At 39.4% G+C, this 20806-nt stretch overlaps 1 protein-coding gene across 1 annotated transcript in view; it reads left to right on the top strand.

Moving 5' to 3' along the window:
• The window catches only part of LOC126235278 (uncharacterized), a 99360-nt gene extending 80913 nt beyond the window's left edge, over positions 1–18447 (top strand). Inside the window, exon 9 of the mRNA XM_049944036.1 lies at positions 18276–18447. Within this exon, the coding sequence (XP_049799993.1) occupies positions 18276–18447 (172 nt within the window). The remainder of the gene's footprint in view (positions 1–18275) is intronic.
• Positions 18448–20806: the final 2359 nt, after the last annotated feature.

The following is a 20806-nucleotide window of genomic DNA, read 5'->3' as shown; positions in this document are numbered from 1 at the left end:
GTCATCCTCTTGAATGCTAGCCCAGTGTGCTAACCACTGCACCACCTCCATTGGTGAAGAGTGAACCTGAAAATGCTTCACAACTGCTAAATATATACAGGAACTAGATACATATCATCATATGGGGTATCCCTGGGAACTGACTTTAGCCACCTTGAGAACATGGAACTCGAAAGTATAATAAATCATGTAAAATATGAATGAAACAAAGGATTGTTTTCGTTTTTAGTTTTTTGTACACAGTACAATTACAAAAGTTTAGAATATACAACATTTTTTTGTTTTTTGGATACTGTGTGGTAAAGTGTAAGAACTGGTTTCCTGAAATACCTGTTCATGATAGTACAGCATACAACTGACCATCTGAAATATTTGGCTAGTTGTTTAAATACCCTGCTATCATAGTTAAAACTTGACTGTGAAGAAGAAAACAAAATAACACTTTATCACACCACATCTAGACTATTACATAAATATTGTTTCGTATAAAGTGTTGTTTAAAAATATACAGTATATGTACTAATGGTATTGAGCATAGGTTTAGTTTTTGAGATACTGTGTGGTGAGAGTTAGTGAAAGGGAGAAACAATTTGTCTAATGGTTTAATGTCCTATTATTGCAATTAACATTGACTGTGAGGGAAAAAGTGAACCTGTACAATTTCACAGAAATTTCTTTCTCATATTTGGTTGTAACAGGAAACCTATACATTGTTGTTTAAAAACAAAGTACATAGCATATATTTGCCTGAATCTCTATTAGAATATCATGTAAAAATTTGAAATAATTTGGTCTACGACTTTGATATTTTTGGAAACATTATTCCCTCTTTATAAATTAGAATTGATTATTTGCAAAAGTCAGTCATCCCATTTTACATAAAGAAGGTTTTTTAACTGAAATAATTTTATCTCCTGATATCATTTTATTTTGTCTATTGAAACAGTATTACCACAAATTACTTAATTCTATGAGTTTCATGAAGAAAAATTTCAAATTACTCGAGAATGTGGAAGTGACAAATTGATACAAACACATGACATTTGTAAAGATTTTTTTTAGGTGTTGAACGAAATTAACAAGTTGAACATACCATTGCAATAACAATCTGATACAGAAAAAAATCACACAATTATTTGAAAGAATCTTCTTATCTACTGATTTATAATTAGTATTCTTCTAATGAAATACAACTATAGAATTAAATGACGTAGTGAAATCTCTTTAAGATTCATTATTTCACCGTCTTTTAAATGTTCAGCACTGTAGGAAGAGATGGATTGCTACTTACCATAAACAAGACATGTTAAGCTGCAGAGAGGAAAATTAAAAGACACTTACACAAAGCTTTCAGCCATAGCCTTCATCAGCAAAAGAGAAACAGAGAAATGCATAGCATTCATACACACAAGCAAGCACATCTCACACACACATGACTGCCAACTCCACCAGCTCAGGCCAGAATGCAACTATCACATGGGATAGCAGCAGCAACCTAGAGGGGTAGGGAAGGGATAGCAGTGTATAGGTGTGGGTGATAGATGAACACTGTCTGGCAGAGTGTGCAGGGACTGGAATGCCAACAGGTGTAGTGTCAGGAGGTTGTGAGGCAGGGAGGTGGGGAAAAAGGAGCGAAAAGGAGAGGAGCAGTGAAAGGGGGGCAGGTGTGTTGGCAAAGGGCGGCAAACAAAGAGGCTGGGAGACGGGAATGGGGAGGAGATGATGTTACACAGGGAGTGAAAACTGTTGGGTGGTGGGCACGAGGACAAAATGTTACTGCAGCCGGGATAATCACAGGAGCGGAGAATGTGTTGTAAGAATAACTCCCATCTGCACAGTTTAGAAAAGCTGGTCATGGAGTGGAGGATCCAGATGGCTCATGTTGTGAAGCAGTCAGTGAAATCAAGCATGTTATGTTCAGCTGCACTCCAAAGCCCAACCCCTTGCCACAGTGATCATATGTCTGTGGAAGATCCAGTGCAAGATCTGTGCAATTCAACCACCCAGCAAATCCTATCCCAGTCCTGTCACAGGCTTATCCTAACCCATCAGAGGCTAGGCCACCTGTGAAACCAGCCAGTCATATACCAGCTCCACTGTAATCACTGCATAGCTCATTATATTGGTATGACTACCAACCAGCTGTCCACCTGGACGAATGGCCAGTACCAAAATGTGGTCAAGAGCATGGTCTACCATGTGGCACAACATAGAGTTGAACAACATGCTTGATTTGAAAGGCTGCATCACAACCCCTGCAAATGGAAGTTATCCTTACAAACACATTCTCCACTCTCAACATTATCCCAACCTACTGCCCCACAACCTCCACCCAACCAGTTTCTACCCCCTCTGTCCTGTCACCTCCTCCCTATTCGGGACCCCTCACCATCAATGTGTGCCACCTTCTGCCAATGGATCTGCCCTGTCTTTCCCTTTCCCTGTTCCTCTCTTTTTCAGTCCCCCTCCCCCCTCCCACCACCCTGCTCAACAGCCTCCCAACACTCTACCTGGCAGTCTTGTCATGCCTCCATCTAGTCCCTGCACACTCAGCGAGACAATACTCTTCTCTCCCCCAACCCATACCCTGCTTACCTCTCCTTTCCCCGTCCCACTCCAGTTTGCTGCCTTTGTTCAACATGACGCATTCTTGTCTGAGCTGCCGATAATGGCAGTTGTGTGTGTAAGGTGTGCATACTTGTGTGTATGTGTGTGTTGTTTTCCTTTCTGAAAAAACCTTTTGCCAAAAGCTAAATGTGTAACAGTCTTTTCATTGTTCCTGTCTGGATCTCAGTATGTCATCTTTATGATGAGTAGCGATCTGTCCTTTCCCTAAATTATTAGAACAGCGATGTCAATTTTTCAATAGCTTAGCCAACTCATAAGAAAAATTTTGGCTCTTTTTCAAAGCACATTTGACAAACATTGCAAATTCTTTCTTGTTTTCAAAAACAAGGTAAAACTCTTAAGAATAAATTATCTTTAATTATAAGACATGACATATTTGTGTATTTCTTCAAAATTATGATTTTTCAGGAAAAACAGTGAAATCTTTATTGTTGCACTTGCATTTTGCAACCCCCCTAGCCTTGTTAACCTCTTAATCAGATATTTTAGCATATTTCTCATTGCAGAGAGAATCAATTAACCACCACTTAAAGAAATTCTAGAATGTGAAAATCATATTTGATTAATAATATTCTGAAACATAATTTTTTTCATGTAACACACAGCAGTTTTTTCACATAATACTTCACTAATAAAGTATCATAATTTTTCCAAGTCAGCTCCTACAGAGTCACACAGACTTCTTTGAGTCTTGACAAAAATTACCAGATACATCATCAAATTTTACTTTTATGTGAAAATATTGTTCCATTGTGATGAGAGGATATTAATTCAGTTTGCATGATAGCATAAACTATCTAAACATCATGCATATAATTCTCCATGATAGTACAAAAATATTAAATTTTATTCCACCCTTAAAGTATTTTTCATGTTTAAGACAAATGGATATATGTTTTCTTTTCAAAACCATGGAGAAAATGTCTTATTATTCATACAAAAGCATAAAAATACTTATTATTACTAAAGGAAGAAAAAGTTTAACCATTCCCCCATAGCAGTTCAAAGTCCCACGTCAAAATGTGTATCTGAAGAATAATGTTTTACGAAAAATTATAACCTTTTCATACACATTAAAAACTGTAAAAATTTTCAGTAGCTGTATTAGATATCACTACCTCCCATCCCTATTCTATTTCAAAACAGAATTTCACTGAACCTGCAACAAGCCTACATGTGATTTCCTGATTGCTCTCAGTAGTGAATTGTAAAATGTCCATCATCTAGCTGTACTCTAATTTTATGATGCATTCTTAAATAATACACACACCACAGTATTCAGTTAATTCTTCTGGTTTTCATATTTTTTATCGCTCACAATTTGTCTTTAAGATGTTACATATAACTCTAATCATAAGTGCACACTACCAATTAACTATGAAACATTCATACAGTGTACTTTCACATGCAAGTACTGATGGATGATTATCACTAAGTTAGTTTCGATTGCACAGTCACTGTACACAGTAGTTTTTCTGATTACTGATAGCAATATGCAAATTTTCATATTGTTGACACACAAAAATCAATAAAATAATTAAAGCAGACATTAACATTGGTGGACAATTTATAACTAGGCACAGACACATGGTGTTTCCCAAGTGTGGACTCTTAATGAGAAAGAAACTAAATGCTGTTAATGAGATGACTGACACGGAGATATACTTGACTGAGCTCTACAATCGGACTTCACCACTAAGAAGTCAATTGGTTGGTACCTGGTGTGGATTCCTTATATGTAAGAGCAGACACTGTCAAAGAGATATTAACAGACTGAAATATAGACATCAACTGAGGATTCATTGTCTCGAGGGGATATATAAAGACAGGCATATGTTATGAGGTGTGATCAAAAAGGAATGGGAATTTTTTATTTTTATGGTCTTTATACATCCAATTTTTAATTTTTGTTTTGTTTTGTTGGGATATATGTTCCTGATTTAGGATTGCATTTTCAGCTGTTTTGAATATTTCGTTTATTGTTGACACTCAAAAAGGTTTACATGTTTTGAGCACACGGTGAATTATTACTTTCCGAAAAGATGGCTCAAAGAATCTGCATTAAATTGGATTTATGACTGCCTATTGGAGAGGTCACAGTTCATGGTAATTGATGGAAAGTCGTCAAGTAAAACAAAAGTGATTTCTGGTGTTACCCAAGGTAGTGTTATAGGACCTTAACTGTTCCTTATGTATTGCAATGATTTGGGAGACAAGCTGAGCAGCTGTTTTAGATTGCTTGCAGATGACTAATAAAGTCATTAGAAGATCAAAACAACTTGCAAAATGATTTAGAAAAGGTGTCTGAATGGTGCAAAAATTGGCAGTTGATACTAAATAACGAAAAGAGTGAGGTCATCCACATGATTTCTAAAAGGAATCCATCAAACTTCAGTTACACAATAAATTAGACAAATCTAAAGGCCATAAATGCAACTAAATACCTAGGAATTACAATTAGGAACAACTTAAATTGGAGAAAACACATAGAAAATGTTGTGGGGAGGGTCAACTAAAGACTGAGTTTTGTTGGCAGGACTCTTAGAAAATGTAACAGATCTACTAAGGAAACTGCCCACACTACACTTGTCTGTCCTCTTTTAGAATACTGTTGCATGGTGTGGGATCCTTACCAGATGGGACTGACAGAGTACATCAAAAAAGTTCAAAGAAAAGCAGCACATTTTGTATTATCGCGAAATATGGGAGAGAGTGTCACAGAAATGATACAGGATTTGGGCTAGACATAATTAAAACAAAGGTGTTTTTTGTTGTGATGGAATCTTCTCACAAAATTCCAGTCACCAATTTTCTCCCCCAAATGCGAAAATAATTTGTTGACACCAACCTACATAGGGAGAAACAATCACTACGATAAAATAAGGGAAATCGGAGCTCATACTGAAAGATATAGGTGTTCGTCCTTTCCATGCGCTATACGAGGTTGGAATAATAGAGAATTGTGAAGGTTGTTTGATGAACCCTCTGTCTGGAACTTATATGTGATTTGTGGAGTGTCCATGCACATGTAGATGTAGAATTTTGCTGGAAAAATGGAATCAAGTGCAGCACTGCATTCAAAATGTTGAGTTTGGCTTTTGGCTAATCTGTGAGTAAGACATGAGTTTATGAGTGGTATTAACATTTTGAAGAATATCAAGAATTTGTTGAAGATGATGATCAATCTGGATGCCCTAGCACATCAATTACTGTCAACAATGTGAAAGAAGTAAAGAAAATCATTCTGGAAAATCACTGAATCACCATCAGAGAGGTTTCTGATGATGTCCTTTGGCTCATGGCGAGCATTTTTTTTCAGATGTTTTGGGCAAGATACATGTAGCAGCAAAGTTTGTTTCTACATTGTTGAATTTCAAGCAAAAATGACATCATATAGATATTGCTCAGGGATTGCCGAATGAAGTTGACAATAATCCAGAACTCCTAAAGAAGGTTATAACAGGTGACAAAATATGGGCATATGGGCATGACATTGAAACCAAGACCCAGTAACCCAATGGAAACCACCTGAAGAGCCACAATAAAAAATAAAATAAAAAAATAAAAATAAAAATCCATACGTTCAATCACATATGAAGGTTATTTTCACTGTTTCCTTTGATCACAATGGGGTAGTGTATCATGAGTTCTTATCTTATAATCATATGGTCAATAAGGAATCCTACTTGGAAGTTATGTGGCATTTTTGTGAAGCAATCTAAAGAAAACAATGAGAACTGTGACAGAATTGTGGTGCAAATTGCATCACTATAATGTTCCTGCTCACACCTCAATGGTCCTTCATGATTTTTCACCAAAAGCAAAACTGTTATTTTGCCTCAGCCACCGTATTTGCTGGACATGGTCCTTTGCGTCTTCCCAAGGCTGAAGAGAACCATGGAAAGACATCATTTTGCCACTATTAATGAGATAAAACATAACTGCTGAAGGGGATGAATATCATAACAAAAAGTAAGTTTCATAAGTGTTTCTGAAATTGGAAAAAGTGCTGGTGCAAGAGTATTACATCTGAGGGAGATTACTTTCAAGGAGACAAAGCTGGTGTTGATGAATAAATAAAGGTTTTTTAAGAAACACAAAAATTTCTGTTACTCTTTGATCACACCTTCTTTTTGTGTAATTGGTGACTGTTATTATAGCTTATAATAATATAAGGATCAAAATCAGTAGGAATGTTGGTCTATTAGATGATGTTGTAATTTTGTTTAACTATATTCCAGGAATTTTTTGAAATATTTAAGTTCATTGTACTATGTGGTTGATACAATATAGCACCTACAACTACCAATTTTAATGTAAATATCTCAGGTTAATAATTTCTCTAATTTTTCAAATTCTTAAAAAACAAATACATTACCTGATTCATAAAAATTAGGGTAAAAAAAGTCAAATGTGGGAAAAATAAGCTTAGAGACTCAAATAACTTAAATATTTTTGGGTGTAGCAAAACTTTAAATGTGGATAATTCCTTAGGTAATGAGTTTTTGAAAAAAATTAAAATCATTACAAAAAGCATAAAAATAGTGCTATCCACTGAGTAACGCATATTTGTGAATAAACTATTATTAGCTCACACCATTCCACGATTATCTGCTAACGGAAAAACTTCAATCATCATTTCTCTTAATTAACAATTTTTAATCAAAACCAAATATACCAATAGAATCACTTGACTGGAAACTGTAATGTGGCTAATAAGATTATGTAAAGTACTGCATGAATAATAATTTGGTAATTTTGTGCACATGTGGTATAACACGCATTCATGAATAAGTGGGAGATCAATTGACAGACCAGATACAAAGATTTGTTTAGTTAAGGGAGTGGATGGTGGTAAATGGAATAATTCCATTTTGCTCCATTTCAGCACCCTCCCCCCCCCCCCCTTTCCCAAAATTCCCTCTGGCATAAAGTCCTTATGAATAGCCTAGATTTTTTTTCAACAACAGGATACATACACTCTGGAACAGCCGAGGAATCTGGGAAAAGCACAGGAATTTTTTATCCAGTGCAAAACCAGGGAAAACTGAGGAATTTTTTAGAATTCTGGGAATATTCATTGTTTTAGTTTTCAGTTAAATTTTTGTAATTTTGACTGATGAGAACTGAAACTCTAACAAAGAAGGTTTTAGCCCAACACTGCGGCAATAAAACATTACCAAGAGAAAAACAACAAAATGAGACTTAAATTTCAAAGAAAATGTGGTATTTATACAAAATACAGTGCATTCACAAGCGTCTCCTGACAGCAGAATATGACAAAGGCTTTGGGGCAAAAACTATGCAATACTTTGTAACAACAAACTGGTTTCAGTGAGCATGACACCACAACTGTTTCCATTGGTTCTGTTTGATCAGCTGCCAGCAGGCTCTCGTGCATGCACAGAGCTGAAGTTATGTATGAGCAGCTCTCCCACTTTTGCTACTTGAAGTGTAGCTGTTGGATGTGCAAGCAGCCAAATTCAGCCAGAAAAAAATGTCTGGTGCCCCCAAGTAGCCAGATTTACGCATACATAGAGGCAATATGAGTTGTAGTGGGGGAGGGGTGGGGGGTGGGGGGTGGGGTGGGGGGAGTGCTTAGCCTTGATGTGATCCATATTTATATTTTGCAATAATGCTGCTTTCTCTACATTTATAGCTCTCACATAAAATGAAAACAAAAAGGATTTCTGTGACTTGGAGCTATCAAGTGAATTAAAATACATTCACATAATTACGGAAGACTAAAACATGTTATTAATGTCTGTTCTCTGATTTGATCTTATTCCCACATGATTGGGAATCAAGCATTAACTGTCTTGCAGAAAAACGAAGTTACTTTTGTTGGTTTGGTAAAGAAACTGGGTTTTATTAATCCCTTCTGTGGAGGCAGCCAATTTATTTGAAGCAAAGGATTTCATTCCACACTATTGGCTAGTTCTGACTTTTAGCTGAATTTCAAAGGTGCATTTTCATCTTCTGGTATGTATACCATAATTAAGAACCAAACATGAGATAATACAGTAATAGCACTGTACTCCAAGAAAATAAGCATCCCAAAAACCACACTGAAAAGCTTAATAGCAGATAGGAACCTACTTCAGGGTAAATCTGGACATACGAATGTGAATTTTAAGCCAAATTATACATTTTAGTATGGTTACAAAATTCTGATGATCTTGGAGTATTGTAATGTCCTGTTTCCCTTACGACATAATGTAAGCTCTGTTAATGTTATATGTGTATGAACAAATGTAAATCTTCAGTTGAAGATGAATAAGAGGGCAAATTTGGTCAGTAGTAAAGAATAAAATGTTTTGTTTATAAAACATTGACAGATTTAGCAGAATTTTACTAATCTGCCTTCTGTGAAAAACAATGTTTTTTGATCATAAGACGTGTTTCAACAATTGTCTGGTACCTCCTCTTTGCTTGATGTTATTTTGTAATTGGTGTTGTTTACATCTTACATTTACAGAACCCCATTGTTGGGTAGATTATAGACTGGCACCACACCATGGTTTATCATTGTTAACTCCCCACAAGGCTTTATGTTTATTCCTGGAGTACAATATAAACTGCCAGTTATATAGTTTTTGGCTCCACAGATAACCAAGTAATTTCATATACCATTTGAAGAAGTCTGAAAAATTTATTGTCTCTAGTTATCATGTATACAAACAACTGGTTTTTTTTTTATTTTTGCAGAAAATTTGTATTTCTTCTAACTAGCTTTTTTGTGGTATTGTGTTTATGTAAACCTGATTTGAAATGCTAGATAGGTGCTGTAGAGTATGAATAAAAAAATCTATGTTTAAGTTACCACATAGCACATCAGCAACATATCAGCGTACTTTTGAGAATTGTAGAGTCTAATTTTTAATGAATATTATGCCAAGGACTGCTTTCTTATTTTGCATTCCTTATCTGGATAGGATATAACAGCTGTCCTCAGTACAATAACTCCGTTTGTCCTCTCCGAACAACATACTACAGTGCTGCCCACCGTCACATGATGCCCCACGGGGTATGAAATTCCAAACAGAAATGAAACAAAAGGCACATGAGCAAACACCAAGCACAGACTTCTTGGGCCATAGTAGCTGCACGTGCACAGTAATACCTGTTTTCTCTTCTGGCAACTGTTCAGACGAACCTATTTTTAACAGGTCCCGGGAAAAAAATTGGGAATGTTGGTTTGAGAAGCATTACTTTCAAAGTATATTTCCTTTCACTCAGGGTGAATTGTGTTATGTGTGAGAATGTCCAATAAATTTTTCAAATCAGAGAGCAAATGACTGTCATTCAAAACATGACATTCTGAGGACCAGCCATTTAGAAACATTTCAAGCCTGCAAGACCAGCCATTTATGTCATTATTTAAATTTTAATGGCACATTTGTGTTTGGTAAACCTTAAAGGATAACACATGCAATGAAGGTCCAGTATTACATCCGAAAGCTTAGCTTTGCTTGTAGCTATACATTATGGATATTAATTTAAATCATTAACTTTTCCTATTTGTGTCTTCATGCTAGTGGCTGGTGAGGTCACGTGACATGAACTATGACTGGCTGACAAAGGCTCATAGCAATATCAATTTCAAATGTTTGGAAACCAATATGCTGTATTTGGTGGAATTCATGTTTATACTTTTGTAATAACAAAATACGCAGTGTACATGTCATTGCATTTGTTTTCTAAACTGCTGGGAACTTCTATGCTGATGTATAAAACCTTTACCATTCAAAGGATTGATAAATTTTATAGCTCTGAGGGAAAGAGTACTGTCACTTAACATGAAAAAGTGTGCTTTCATGAAGGAAAAAGTGTATTTTTAACTGGGAAATCTGGGAAGAATCCGAAATGTTTTTTCTTGGCTGTGTACACACTCTGAACAAACACTCTGATGGTAGTTCAACACAGCTGTTTTTCACTATTATCCATGTGGTTATCATGGGAGATCGGTTGAGAGATAACTCAGTCTGATATGAAATATACATTTATTGAACACTTGTGCATATGACAGTTATGGCTGTTACACATATCATGAGCAAGACGTTCATGCCAGACTCGCTAGTCCAAAGAAAAAAGGTCCCCAAGATAGATAGGGCACTAGGGCACTCTGTGCCAGAGATGACTTAGAGCCCCCCCCCCACACACACACACACTCCCGGTAGTGCAGAGCACTGCGGAGAGAAGGCTCACGAGAAGAAGTCGTAATCTTGGTGCCAATGTGGTGGGTGTAGGTGGCGGCCAACGTGGGAAGTGGGAGCGGTGATGTCGGTGGTGCTGCAGCCTGGTGGGTCCAATGGCTGCATGTGAAAGTTGACGGCGGGTAGAGATGAGTCAACCAAAGACAGGGCCAGTTAAGTCTATTAACTGAGACTGTCTGGGGACATCTGTGGAGATGGATGACAAACGTGTTTGTACTGCGGCGTAGTACACAGTGAGGGCCCAAATAGAGCAGCTGATGGGCTGCTCGCACAGTGTCATTCTGCTGCATAACATAGTTGCATGTAGCTAGGTCCTTGTGGGCAAACACAGGGGGAGGGGGGGGGGGGGGTCGGGGGGCAGGGCAAGGGGGCGCGGAGGTGCGTGACGTGCGTGCGGACTTGCTCAACCAGGGCAGAGAGATACTTGGATGTGACCGGAGGTGACTCCTTGATGAACTCAGCGGGAAGAAGGAGTAGCTTGCCCTACAGAACCTCAGCGAGTGTGGCATTAAGATCTTCATTATGAACCAAGTGAATACCCAGCAGGACACATGGGAGGTCCTCCGGCCATAGACCTCCATGGCACATTAGGGTGGCCTTGAGTGTGCAGTGCCACTGCTTGATGAGGCTGTTCGCCTGCGGGTGGTAAGCTGCCATATGAAACTTGGCAATGCTGCAGAGTTCGTAAAGTAGTGCAAAGAGTGCAGACTCAAATTGGCGTCTGTCCCTGATCGGTGGTGAGACATAGGGCACAGCCAAAGTGAGCAACCCAAGCTGAGACGAAGGAACGGGAAATGGTCTCAGCCATGATGTCAGTAAGGGGGACCGCCTCAATCCAGCGGATCACATGGTCGATGACTAACTAGATATATCTGTAGCCCTCAGGTGGAGGAAGGGAACCAATGACATTGATATGGATGTGTCAGAAGCACCCCTTAGGGATGTCAAACTTGCCCAGATTAAGCTTGGCATGCCTGCTGACCTTGCTGTGCTGTCATGGAATACACCCACAGCTCCAAGCATGACAGTCTTGCTTGACACTGGCCAGACAAAGTGCTCCATAACCATCCACGTTGTGGCTCATGTCCCAGGGTGAGCTAAGCCATGCAAGGTGGTAAAGACCCTATGGCAGCGTGGACCAGGGACTGAAGTATGCACGTGGAGGTGTCACAAAGGACAAGGATTGCCAAACCGGTAGTACATGGGGCTGGACAGAGAGCGATGAACCGTTGACTGATCTTAGCTGCTGTGTATTGTCATCTTTGGCTCGTAGTCGGGCAAGCTCCTCCAGATTCAGCGGTGCGGTTAGCAGGCAGACGTGGGAAAGGTAGCTTGAGGAATATGGTGGCTGTAAAAATTTGCCATACCCACAAAACGATGGAGCTGAGCATAATCCTCGGGGAGAGGAAGTTTAAGTATGATTTCGACACGAGAACTTATCAGCAGAGACTGAATGGCCGAGGAAGATAACTGATGTTGGCAGCGAGGGCTGAAGGACTGAAGTGAGGTGAACTTGAAGCTTCTCAGCAGAGGAAGAAAAGATAAGGATATTGTCTAAGTAAGCGTAAGAAAAAGGCAGAGGAAGCAAAATAGAATCAATGAACTGCTGCCATGTCTGCACAGCATTTTTCAATCCATAAGGCATGTAACAGCATTCAAATAGGCTGAAGGGTGTGATGATGGCCATCTTCAGAATATCCAGTGGATGTATAGGAATCTGGTGATACGTTTTGGAACAATCTAATATGGAGGAAAAGGTAGGACCATGAAGCAACTGCATGAAATCTTGGATATGCGGTATGGGGTAGTTATTGATAATGGTGTGGGCATTAAGGGACCTATAGTGCCTGCACATGCGTAAGGTGCCATCCTTTTTGGGAACAAGGTGAATAGGGGAAGACCAGTTGCTATCAGAGGGGTGGAGGATGCCCGAAGCCAACAGATCCTGAAGGATCTCCTTGGAGCGCAGAAGTTTGGAAGCGTTAAGATGCATGGCCTTATAACAAACAGGTGGGCCATCAGTGGTGCGAATCTTATGGCAAGTGCCATTACCATGGCCAATAATAGTGTAGGGGAGTCGGCATGAGGGCTCAAGAAGGTATCCATAAGCAACGTCGGTTCACTGAGCATGATGAACAAGGGTGATGTAGGCAAGGTGTCGGCTGTAGTCGGCGATGGAAGGTGCAATGCATGAGTGAAGTGGCATGAAGAATCTGGAGAGGCACATGCAGGTGCATCTTGGAGATTCATCCACGGTGATGCAAAAAAAACAGCAGGTGGGGGAATTCTCAACACAGGAGCAGGTTGGCGAGAAGACTCTGTAGAGGTGTGTGCTGGGCCACCTTGCTGCGTGGCTGCAGATAGTCGATGTATGGTATGCCATGCATGTGATGATTCGGTGCTCATTAAGATGCTCCTCATGTATAATGTGATGGATAGCCTCCACCAGAGGGCAGGAAAGACACTCAATGAGCAGTAATTTAGCCATAGAACATTTGTGTGAGGTGGGCAGTGAGAGGAGCAAGTCACTGATGAGGTCCGTACGTGCGTGGAAATAGCTTACCAGGCAGACAAAATGGGTGCTGTTGTTGGAAATGCTGTGGATGTCCAGGTAGTGGTCCACTAAGGTGAACCAAGTTCTTGAGTTGTCTTTTTGCAATGCAGGTAGCTTAGGGAACCTGCCTGGCAACACATGTTGAGTCTGTACTGGGAGCTGGGATCCGTGCAGGTGGAGCAGGATGCCTCCAATGCTGAAAGTGCGGTAGTGGTGAATGGTGTGTCACCTGAGGTGTGAGTGGGGCGGTGGCTGCATGCAGTATGTGATATGGAGGGAGCAGAGGAGGTGGTGGGCGTATAAGCTGTCAAGGTGTGTCCAGCCAGCAAACCTGACGAACAAAGAGGCGTGGGTGTAACGGCCAGTGCTGTTGCAAAAGTGGGCGGGAGGTGGTCGTGGTAGTGCCATGGGGTGGTGGACCTGGGATCCAGTGCAGATGGAATGGCCAGTGCCATTACGAAAGCAAGCGGAAAGTGGTCTTGGTGCAACCATGGTGTGATGGTCGCGGAAACCAGCGCAGTCGAGGCGACCGGCATTGCTGAAACGGCTGGTGGAGGGTGGGGGTGGGAGGGATGATGCGACACTATGTAAATGAGAATGTGATATCCAGTGCATTGTAATGTTCGATTCACAGTCCTGGAAGTTTGCTGGCACGCCAAGCCATCCCAAAGGTAAAGATATACATGAAGGATAGACCGCAATGTCTAACTAACTCACTTCGGTGTGAAATATACATTTATTGAACACTTGTCCATAAAACAGTTATGGCTGTTACATATATCATGAGCAGAAAATTCATGCCAGACTCTCTAGTCCAAAGAAAAAAGGTCCCCAAAGATAGGGCACACTGTGCCAGAGACACCACGGCCATTTTACTATTTTCATTATCCCAAAATATATTCCACCATATATGCAATTGCAGTCTTTCTCAGTGTATTCCAATGATGAATTCTTCTTGAGTTATCAGCCAAGTGGTGGTGTCGTCTTGTCACAATGTTTCGATGAGTTTCGCACATTGTGACAAAACAACACCACCACTCAGCTGATAACCTGAGAAGAATTCATCATATTCCATCATAAAAACAAAATATTTCACCTAGATGTTTGTCTACACCCATCAGTTTCCCCAAAAATGTTGACATCATCAATAGTAATAATAATAATAATAATAAATAAAATAGCCTCAGGCTGGAGTTATGATTTTATAAGTTTTATTCCATGATCGATTTGAAGACTTTCAAGTCTCATATCCAGATGTAATAATATTTTTTTTTTCAAGATTACATGCATCAATGTACTTGTACTTCATAACATTATCTCCTGTAAAGTATGCACCATAAACTAACCAGTGTACATGTTGTAAGGTTAGGTTAGAGATCTTGTGGTAAAATCATAATATACAAAAATTATAATTATTCATAATAAATACCAATACTGGATTAATAATATATTTTGTCTTTAAATATTGATGTAATATAGTTTCATTTTAAATGTACAAAGTAATGCAATTTCTGTTTTTCAAATTAAGTATTCATTGAAAATGAAAAGCTCAAAGTTTTAAATTTGTTTACTTTGAAGTATATTTCTTTATATGGATTATTTTCATTGAAATTTACCAGATAACTGCAATCAGCATAGTGAATACAAGATAATGAGCAATAAATTATTATTTTTAATCCTTCACATAAAACTTTCATTGTTCTAAGAAGTTTGAATTTTTCAGTCCATATTTTATGAAAACGTATCAAAGAAAAACCACTACCAATTAACACAGTTATGACCTATTTATTCCAAAAGTGAAAGAATAGTATGATGGAATTACCATGAAATATTATATTTGCAAACGTCAGAAGCAATAAAACTGAAGAAATTAAAGGTAGTAAAAACATGAAATGATAGTATGGCATTATTGGCCAGGACATCCTGTCTGTGGCTGTTCCACCATCTGGTACAGGTCTTTCTATTTGACACCACTTCAGCAACTTAAATGTCACTGAAGATGTAATGAAATGATTAGGACAACACAAACACCCAGTCCTAGAATGTAGAAAATTCTCATCCTGGACAGGAATCAAACCCGGTACCCTACAGTCTAAACACAGTGATACTAATCACTAGACCTCAAGCTTTGGGCATTAAAGATATTTTGATGACAGTAATGGTCCTGATGTAGCAAGTGATGCATCAGTAAAATATATTGCCAGCTCTAAATTTGAAACTTTATAAATTACTAACATGTTGAATATTGTATTGGTATCATATTTCCAATAAGGGCTATTTCCTTGTACCTTATAACATCATGCCCAAAATAGATCTGTATTGCAACATTTCAGCACTGAATGCACCCTGTAAAAATTTGGAAATTTGTGGAAACTTCCTATGGTACCAAACTGCTAAGGTTATCAGTCCCTGGGCTCACTTGAACTAACTTAGGGTAAGGACAACACACACACACACACACACACACACACACACACACACACCCATGGCTGGGGGAGGACTTGAACCTCCAACGAGGGTAGCCTCGCGAACTGTGGAAAGGCCCTTCGACCACACAGCTACCCTGTGCAGCAATGCACCCTGTTCCTTGTTCATAATAATAGTTTCACTAGGATGCCATATTTATTTTTGACATTTCATTAAGTCTAGGAGGAGAACCACTACATGTCAGTCAAAAAAGCATTTGTAGGGTGCATTGTTGTGGAAGACTGCAGAATCTTCATCAGTTTGTGCCTGCACTGAAGTATCATGTCAGGTTTCATCCTCAATTAAAAATTCCTTTCCATTGAACCAATGCTCTGAACTGAACTGCACTGACATTGTTGTTTCTCTACCACTATCTAAGAGATGTGTATCGTGTTTGACAACAGTAAAGTGTTTCTCACACTGACCTGAAGTCTGCCCAATGGAGAATGCAGCTGCTGTAGCTATCACTAATGCATTGTCTCATGAATGGAGGCAGTTTCACCCTTCCCAGTTAATATCCACAGTGCTTGTGTGTCATAAGAATGCATTTGATGTCAACAGAAATGGATCTCCTCCAAAAATCTCTGTAGACAGAGACACACTTTTGCCATCATAGAGACTCTCACCAATGAAGAAAGTAAGAATGACCATAAGATGCTACATGCCCAAATTATGGAAAACATTGGTTACATGTAGCTAATGCAGCCAAAAAGGCCTCTCAGCAGTTCAAATGGTTCAAATGGTTCTGAGCACTACGGAACTCAACATCTGAGGTTATCAGTCCCCTAGAACTTAGAACTACTTAAACCTAACTCACCTGAGGACATCACACACATTCATGCCCAAGGCAGGACTCGAACCTGCGACCGTAGCAGCAGCAGCAGCGCGGTTCCAGACTGAAGTGCCTAAAACCACTCGGCCACAGCAGCTGGCCCTCTCAGCAGTACCCCACTCATCATGCATGGTGGATATTGGTTGCATTTTAATCCTGTGTGTCAATGACTTGTCACAGGAAGTTTGAATAATGAGGCTCCTCCTACTGTATAGCATCTGTGATTATGGCTCTGATTTTTCTGACGATACTACCTCTCAGTCACTCTTTCCAGTTTCCCTTTTCATGGTGGATTTTGATTTGCATGTATTAAAGTTTATCTAATCTACAACAGGTATGTCTGATATTTTACTTACAGTTTCTAAACTTTACATTCTGAAGATTCTGCTCAAGGAACCCAATAATGAAGGTGTAGTGGAACATGGAAAATGATTTCATCTGATTAGAGATCTGTCATCCATGCTAACATGGATTCAACAAACTCTAATCATAGAAACACAATCCTTTGATTACAATGGTTGGAGAAAGTAAAATTTCAATAGCTGTCCATTTGACTCATTTGTTACATGCTCTGTTGAATCTTACAACAACTGGCCTTCACACTGCAATTGCCACAAAGGCATCAGCCATTTCACACAAGATATGGATGTGACTGTTTGAGCCTGTTTTGTGACATATATCCTTGTATTCTTATCTACAATAACAATATGATTTCTGCCAAATATCATACCTGTATCCTACCTGAAACTTGAGCTTGTCCTGGAATGAAATGACATACTACAATCTTGCTTGTGCATTTGTTTTTTAATTCACACATTTAGAAGAAGGAGGCATACACCCCACTACATTATTAGTATTTCTGTGTGCACAAAGAGAGAGGATCTAGTGCAACAATTACAGCAATAGATCAAATATACACAACACAGCCACAGCCACAAAACATACAGAGTCCATTAGCAATCATAACAGTATGATAAATAGTGATATTGGAAAATTAGAGAATTTATATTTAAGTTTTGGTCTTTAACAATAATGGTTCATAAAATCAATATAATCTTTAAAAAAAAGGTAACAATTGTCCTATGTATTACAATAAGAGGATCCACTTGGTGTCTACTGTTAAAAATGTCATCACAACTGAACTGAAACATATTCTAGAATTGTAACATAATAAAACAGCCAAGCATATGCAATGAAAATGAAAAGGGCAGTGCATAGTAATAAAATTAGACCCCTAAAATGTAATAGTGGTGATACAAAAACCTTTACATTGAAATAAATAAGTTCCCTAAAATGATGAGTAGGTGAAATAGGAATGAATAAAGAAAGTATAGCAGTTGAAACATTGCTGATCACTATAGAAATGAATGGCTTGCAACAGTGATCATAGCTATCCACCAATGAAATATTCTACACTTTATGCTTTCTTTCACTGCATTATGCATGACACTGTTATCAGAAAATTGGAAAATCGTTTAATTTAAGAACTGAAATTGTGTTACCTTTATTTCTAGAAAAATCATTATAGTCAGTTATTTCTCCAACACAGACTAACGTTATCTGTATCCTTTTGTTACAGTACCAGATATATGCAAAGGAAATCTGCTGAACAGTATATAGAAGAGGTCACTTCCAACGACTGGTCGTTTAGAAATAATGGAAGACGGTCCTCACACCAAGTGAAAACATTCTGGAACAAGCTTAATACTTTAATGCCCACTACAAAAACTGAGTTGCCCTTTATCCATTGACAATCCTGAATAGATAAGAATAATAATAGTTTATTCAAGGCTGTAATTTTCAGAAACTGTAATATTATTTTTTTGGATAAATTTCAGTCATCACTTGCAAATAGATTTTGTTATGCTTTAATGGTTTCAACAAATTAATTTGCCATCTTCAGAAGGCTACAAGATTATGAAGCTTATTGTTGTGACTCGCCGATCTTTCAAAGTGCTGCCGTGCAGTTACGCATGTCCTCTACATGCGGCGCTGTCTGCCAGCCATGCAGCAGCAGCAGTGCCACCTAAGCAGCCAGCCAGCCAGCGGCCGCTAGACTCGGACTCAGTTCTGATTTGACTGTTAAAGTGTGCACACGTCTTACTTTGTTTACTTGATCTGTGACTTACATGTACTGTGTCGTCCTTGAAATATATTTGTTCAACTTGAAGTTATAACAATTGGTGACGAGGTAGTGAAATTTTCTTTTTCATCGTTGACCCACAGGTTTCCATGGATACTTTAGAGCAACTATTGCAAGGTCTCATAGAACAGCAAACACTTCTCACCAATGCGATTCATGATTTCGTTGCGGCATCCAATGTGGGGCGTCTCTCGTCGTTGTCTCTACCTACTTTTCCTTCTTACGACGAGACGGCGGAAGACTGATCTGATTACGAAAAATGTCTTTGAAAGCACTTCTTGGCATTTCATGTTGCAGACAACCAAACATGTAAGTCTCTGTTCCTTTCATGGATTTCACCTCAAATTTATCGGTTGTTGTTGCAATTGGCTCCTTTGAAAGATCCTGAGTCTTTGTCCTTTGCTGAAATGTGTTTACTTCTGTCCGTATATTTACAAAAGCATACGCATGTGGTAGCCTCTCACGTTGCCTTTTATCATTGTCAAAAACAACTGAATCAATCCTATTGTGCTTGGGCTGCAGAACTTCACGGCCTCAGTCAAAAGTGTCAATTTGTTACTGACATTCACAAATAATCGTACGCCGATTCCATGGTACGGGATGCTATTATCTGGTCGGAACCCGACAAAGAAGTTAGGCAACGTGCCCTTCAGTTGGCAAATCCGACTCTAGATGAAGTCCTATCCATTGCTCAGTCTTTTGAAATTTCTCGCACCGCTGGAGCACAAATAGAGGCATGGGGTGTCATTGGGGACGTACAACCTCTGTGCACTGTTGACGAAGCATGCGGTGTGTCCCCGCCGGCCAACGTGGCCGCAGTACACTCCCAAGTGCAACCTTGGCCTAACCGTAAACAAACCTCTAAGAAACTGCAGCAAACCCCACGGCAACTTCCTTCATGTCCGCAGTGTTTTACGAAACTTTCACGAGAGGATTGTCCCCAACGTTGGGCCGTGTGTCACAAATGCAACAAGAAGGGTCATGTGTCATCCGTTTGCAAATCCGACCACATACCTAATGTTCATGAACATGATGCTGATTCTGCTTCTGTGTTGTCTGTCAATTGTACTTCTTCCCTTTAAGGGAAGTTATTCCCCATTGTCCAAATACTTGGTCGGGATGTTCGCATGCAGGTGGATACTGGTTCTGCTGCCACTATGATCAATTCTCAGATGTATCTTCAGATGGGTTCTCCAATCCTGTCACCTGTCACTAGGCAATTACAGACTTACAATAATCAGAAGATTACTCTCTTGGGACAATTTGATGCTGAGGTATCTTACAAATCTGTCCTTCACACTGTTCCTATATTTGTGGTCGATCGTAGTAACGTGGAGAATCTTTTTTGTTTCGATGCCTTTCGCGTTTCTGGGTTCTCCATAGATGACTCTGTCAATACCGTCTCTGATGCTATTCCTTATGCTCAATTGGATTCCTTGTTGATGACATTTTCGTCCCTTTTTTCTCCTGGGTTAGGCCATGCAAACGACTTTGAAGCTCATATCATGCACAAACCCACTGCTCGGCCTAAGTTTTTTCAGGCTCGGCCCATTCCTGTGGCCCTTTGTGATTGGGTCAAACGGGAGCTGGATCATCTCACTGCTTCAGGGGTCTTGCTTCCTGTCACTTACAGTGAGTGGTCCTCTCCTGTCATTGTAGATTGCTAAGCCCAATGGTGATATTCGTCTCTGTGGCGATTTCAAAGCCACTGTAAATGCTCAATGCCTCATCAATACTTACCCTATGCCTCGACCTGAAGAATTGTTCACTAAACTTGCTGGAGGCCAGTATTTTTCTAAACTTGACCTGTCAGAAGCTTATCATCAAGTACCTCTCAACACTGCTTCCCGGCAGTTTCTGGTCCTTAACACACCTTTCGGCATCTATCAATACCGATTGCCATTCGGGGTGTCAGCGCCCCTGCTCTCTTTCAGCGATTCTTGGAACAATTATTGCTCACTGTCCCT

This window comes from Schistocerca nitens, chromosome 1, assembly GCF_023898315.1.
Source record: "Schistocerca nitens isolate TAMUIC-IGC-003100 chromosome 1, iqSchNite1.1, whole genome shotgun sequence".
NCBI classification, from domain to species: Eukaryota; Metazoa; Arthropoda; class Insecta; order Orthoptera; family Acrididae; genus Schistocerca; species Schistocerca nitens.
Note: the sequence above shows the minus strand (reverse complement) of the source record. Positions and strands in the feature narration are given on the sequence as shown.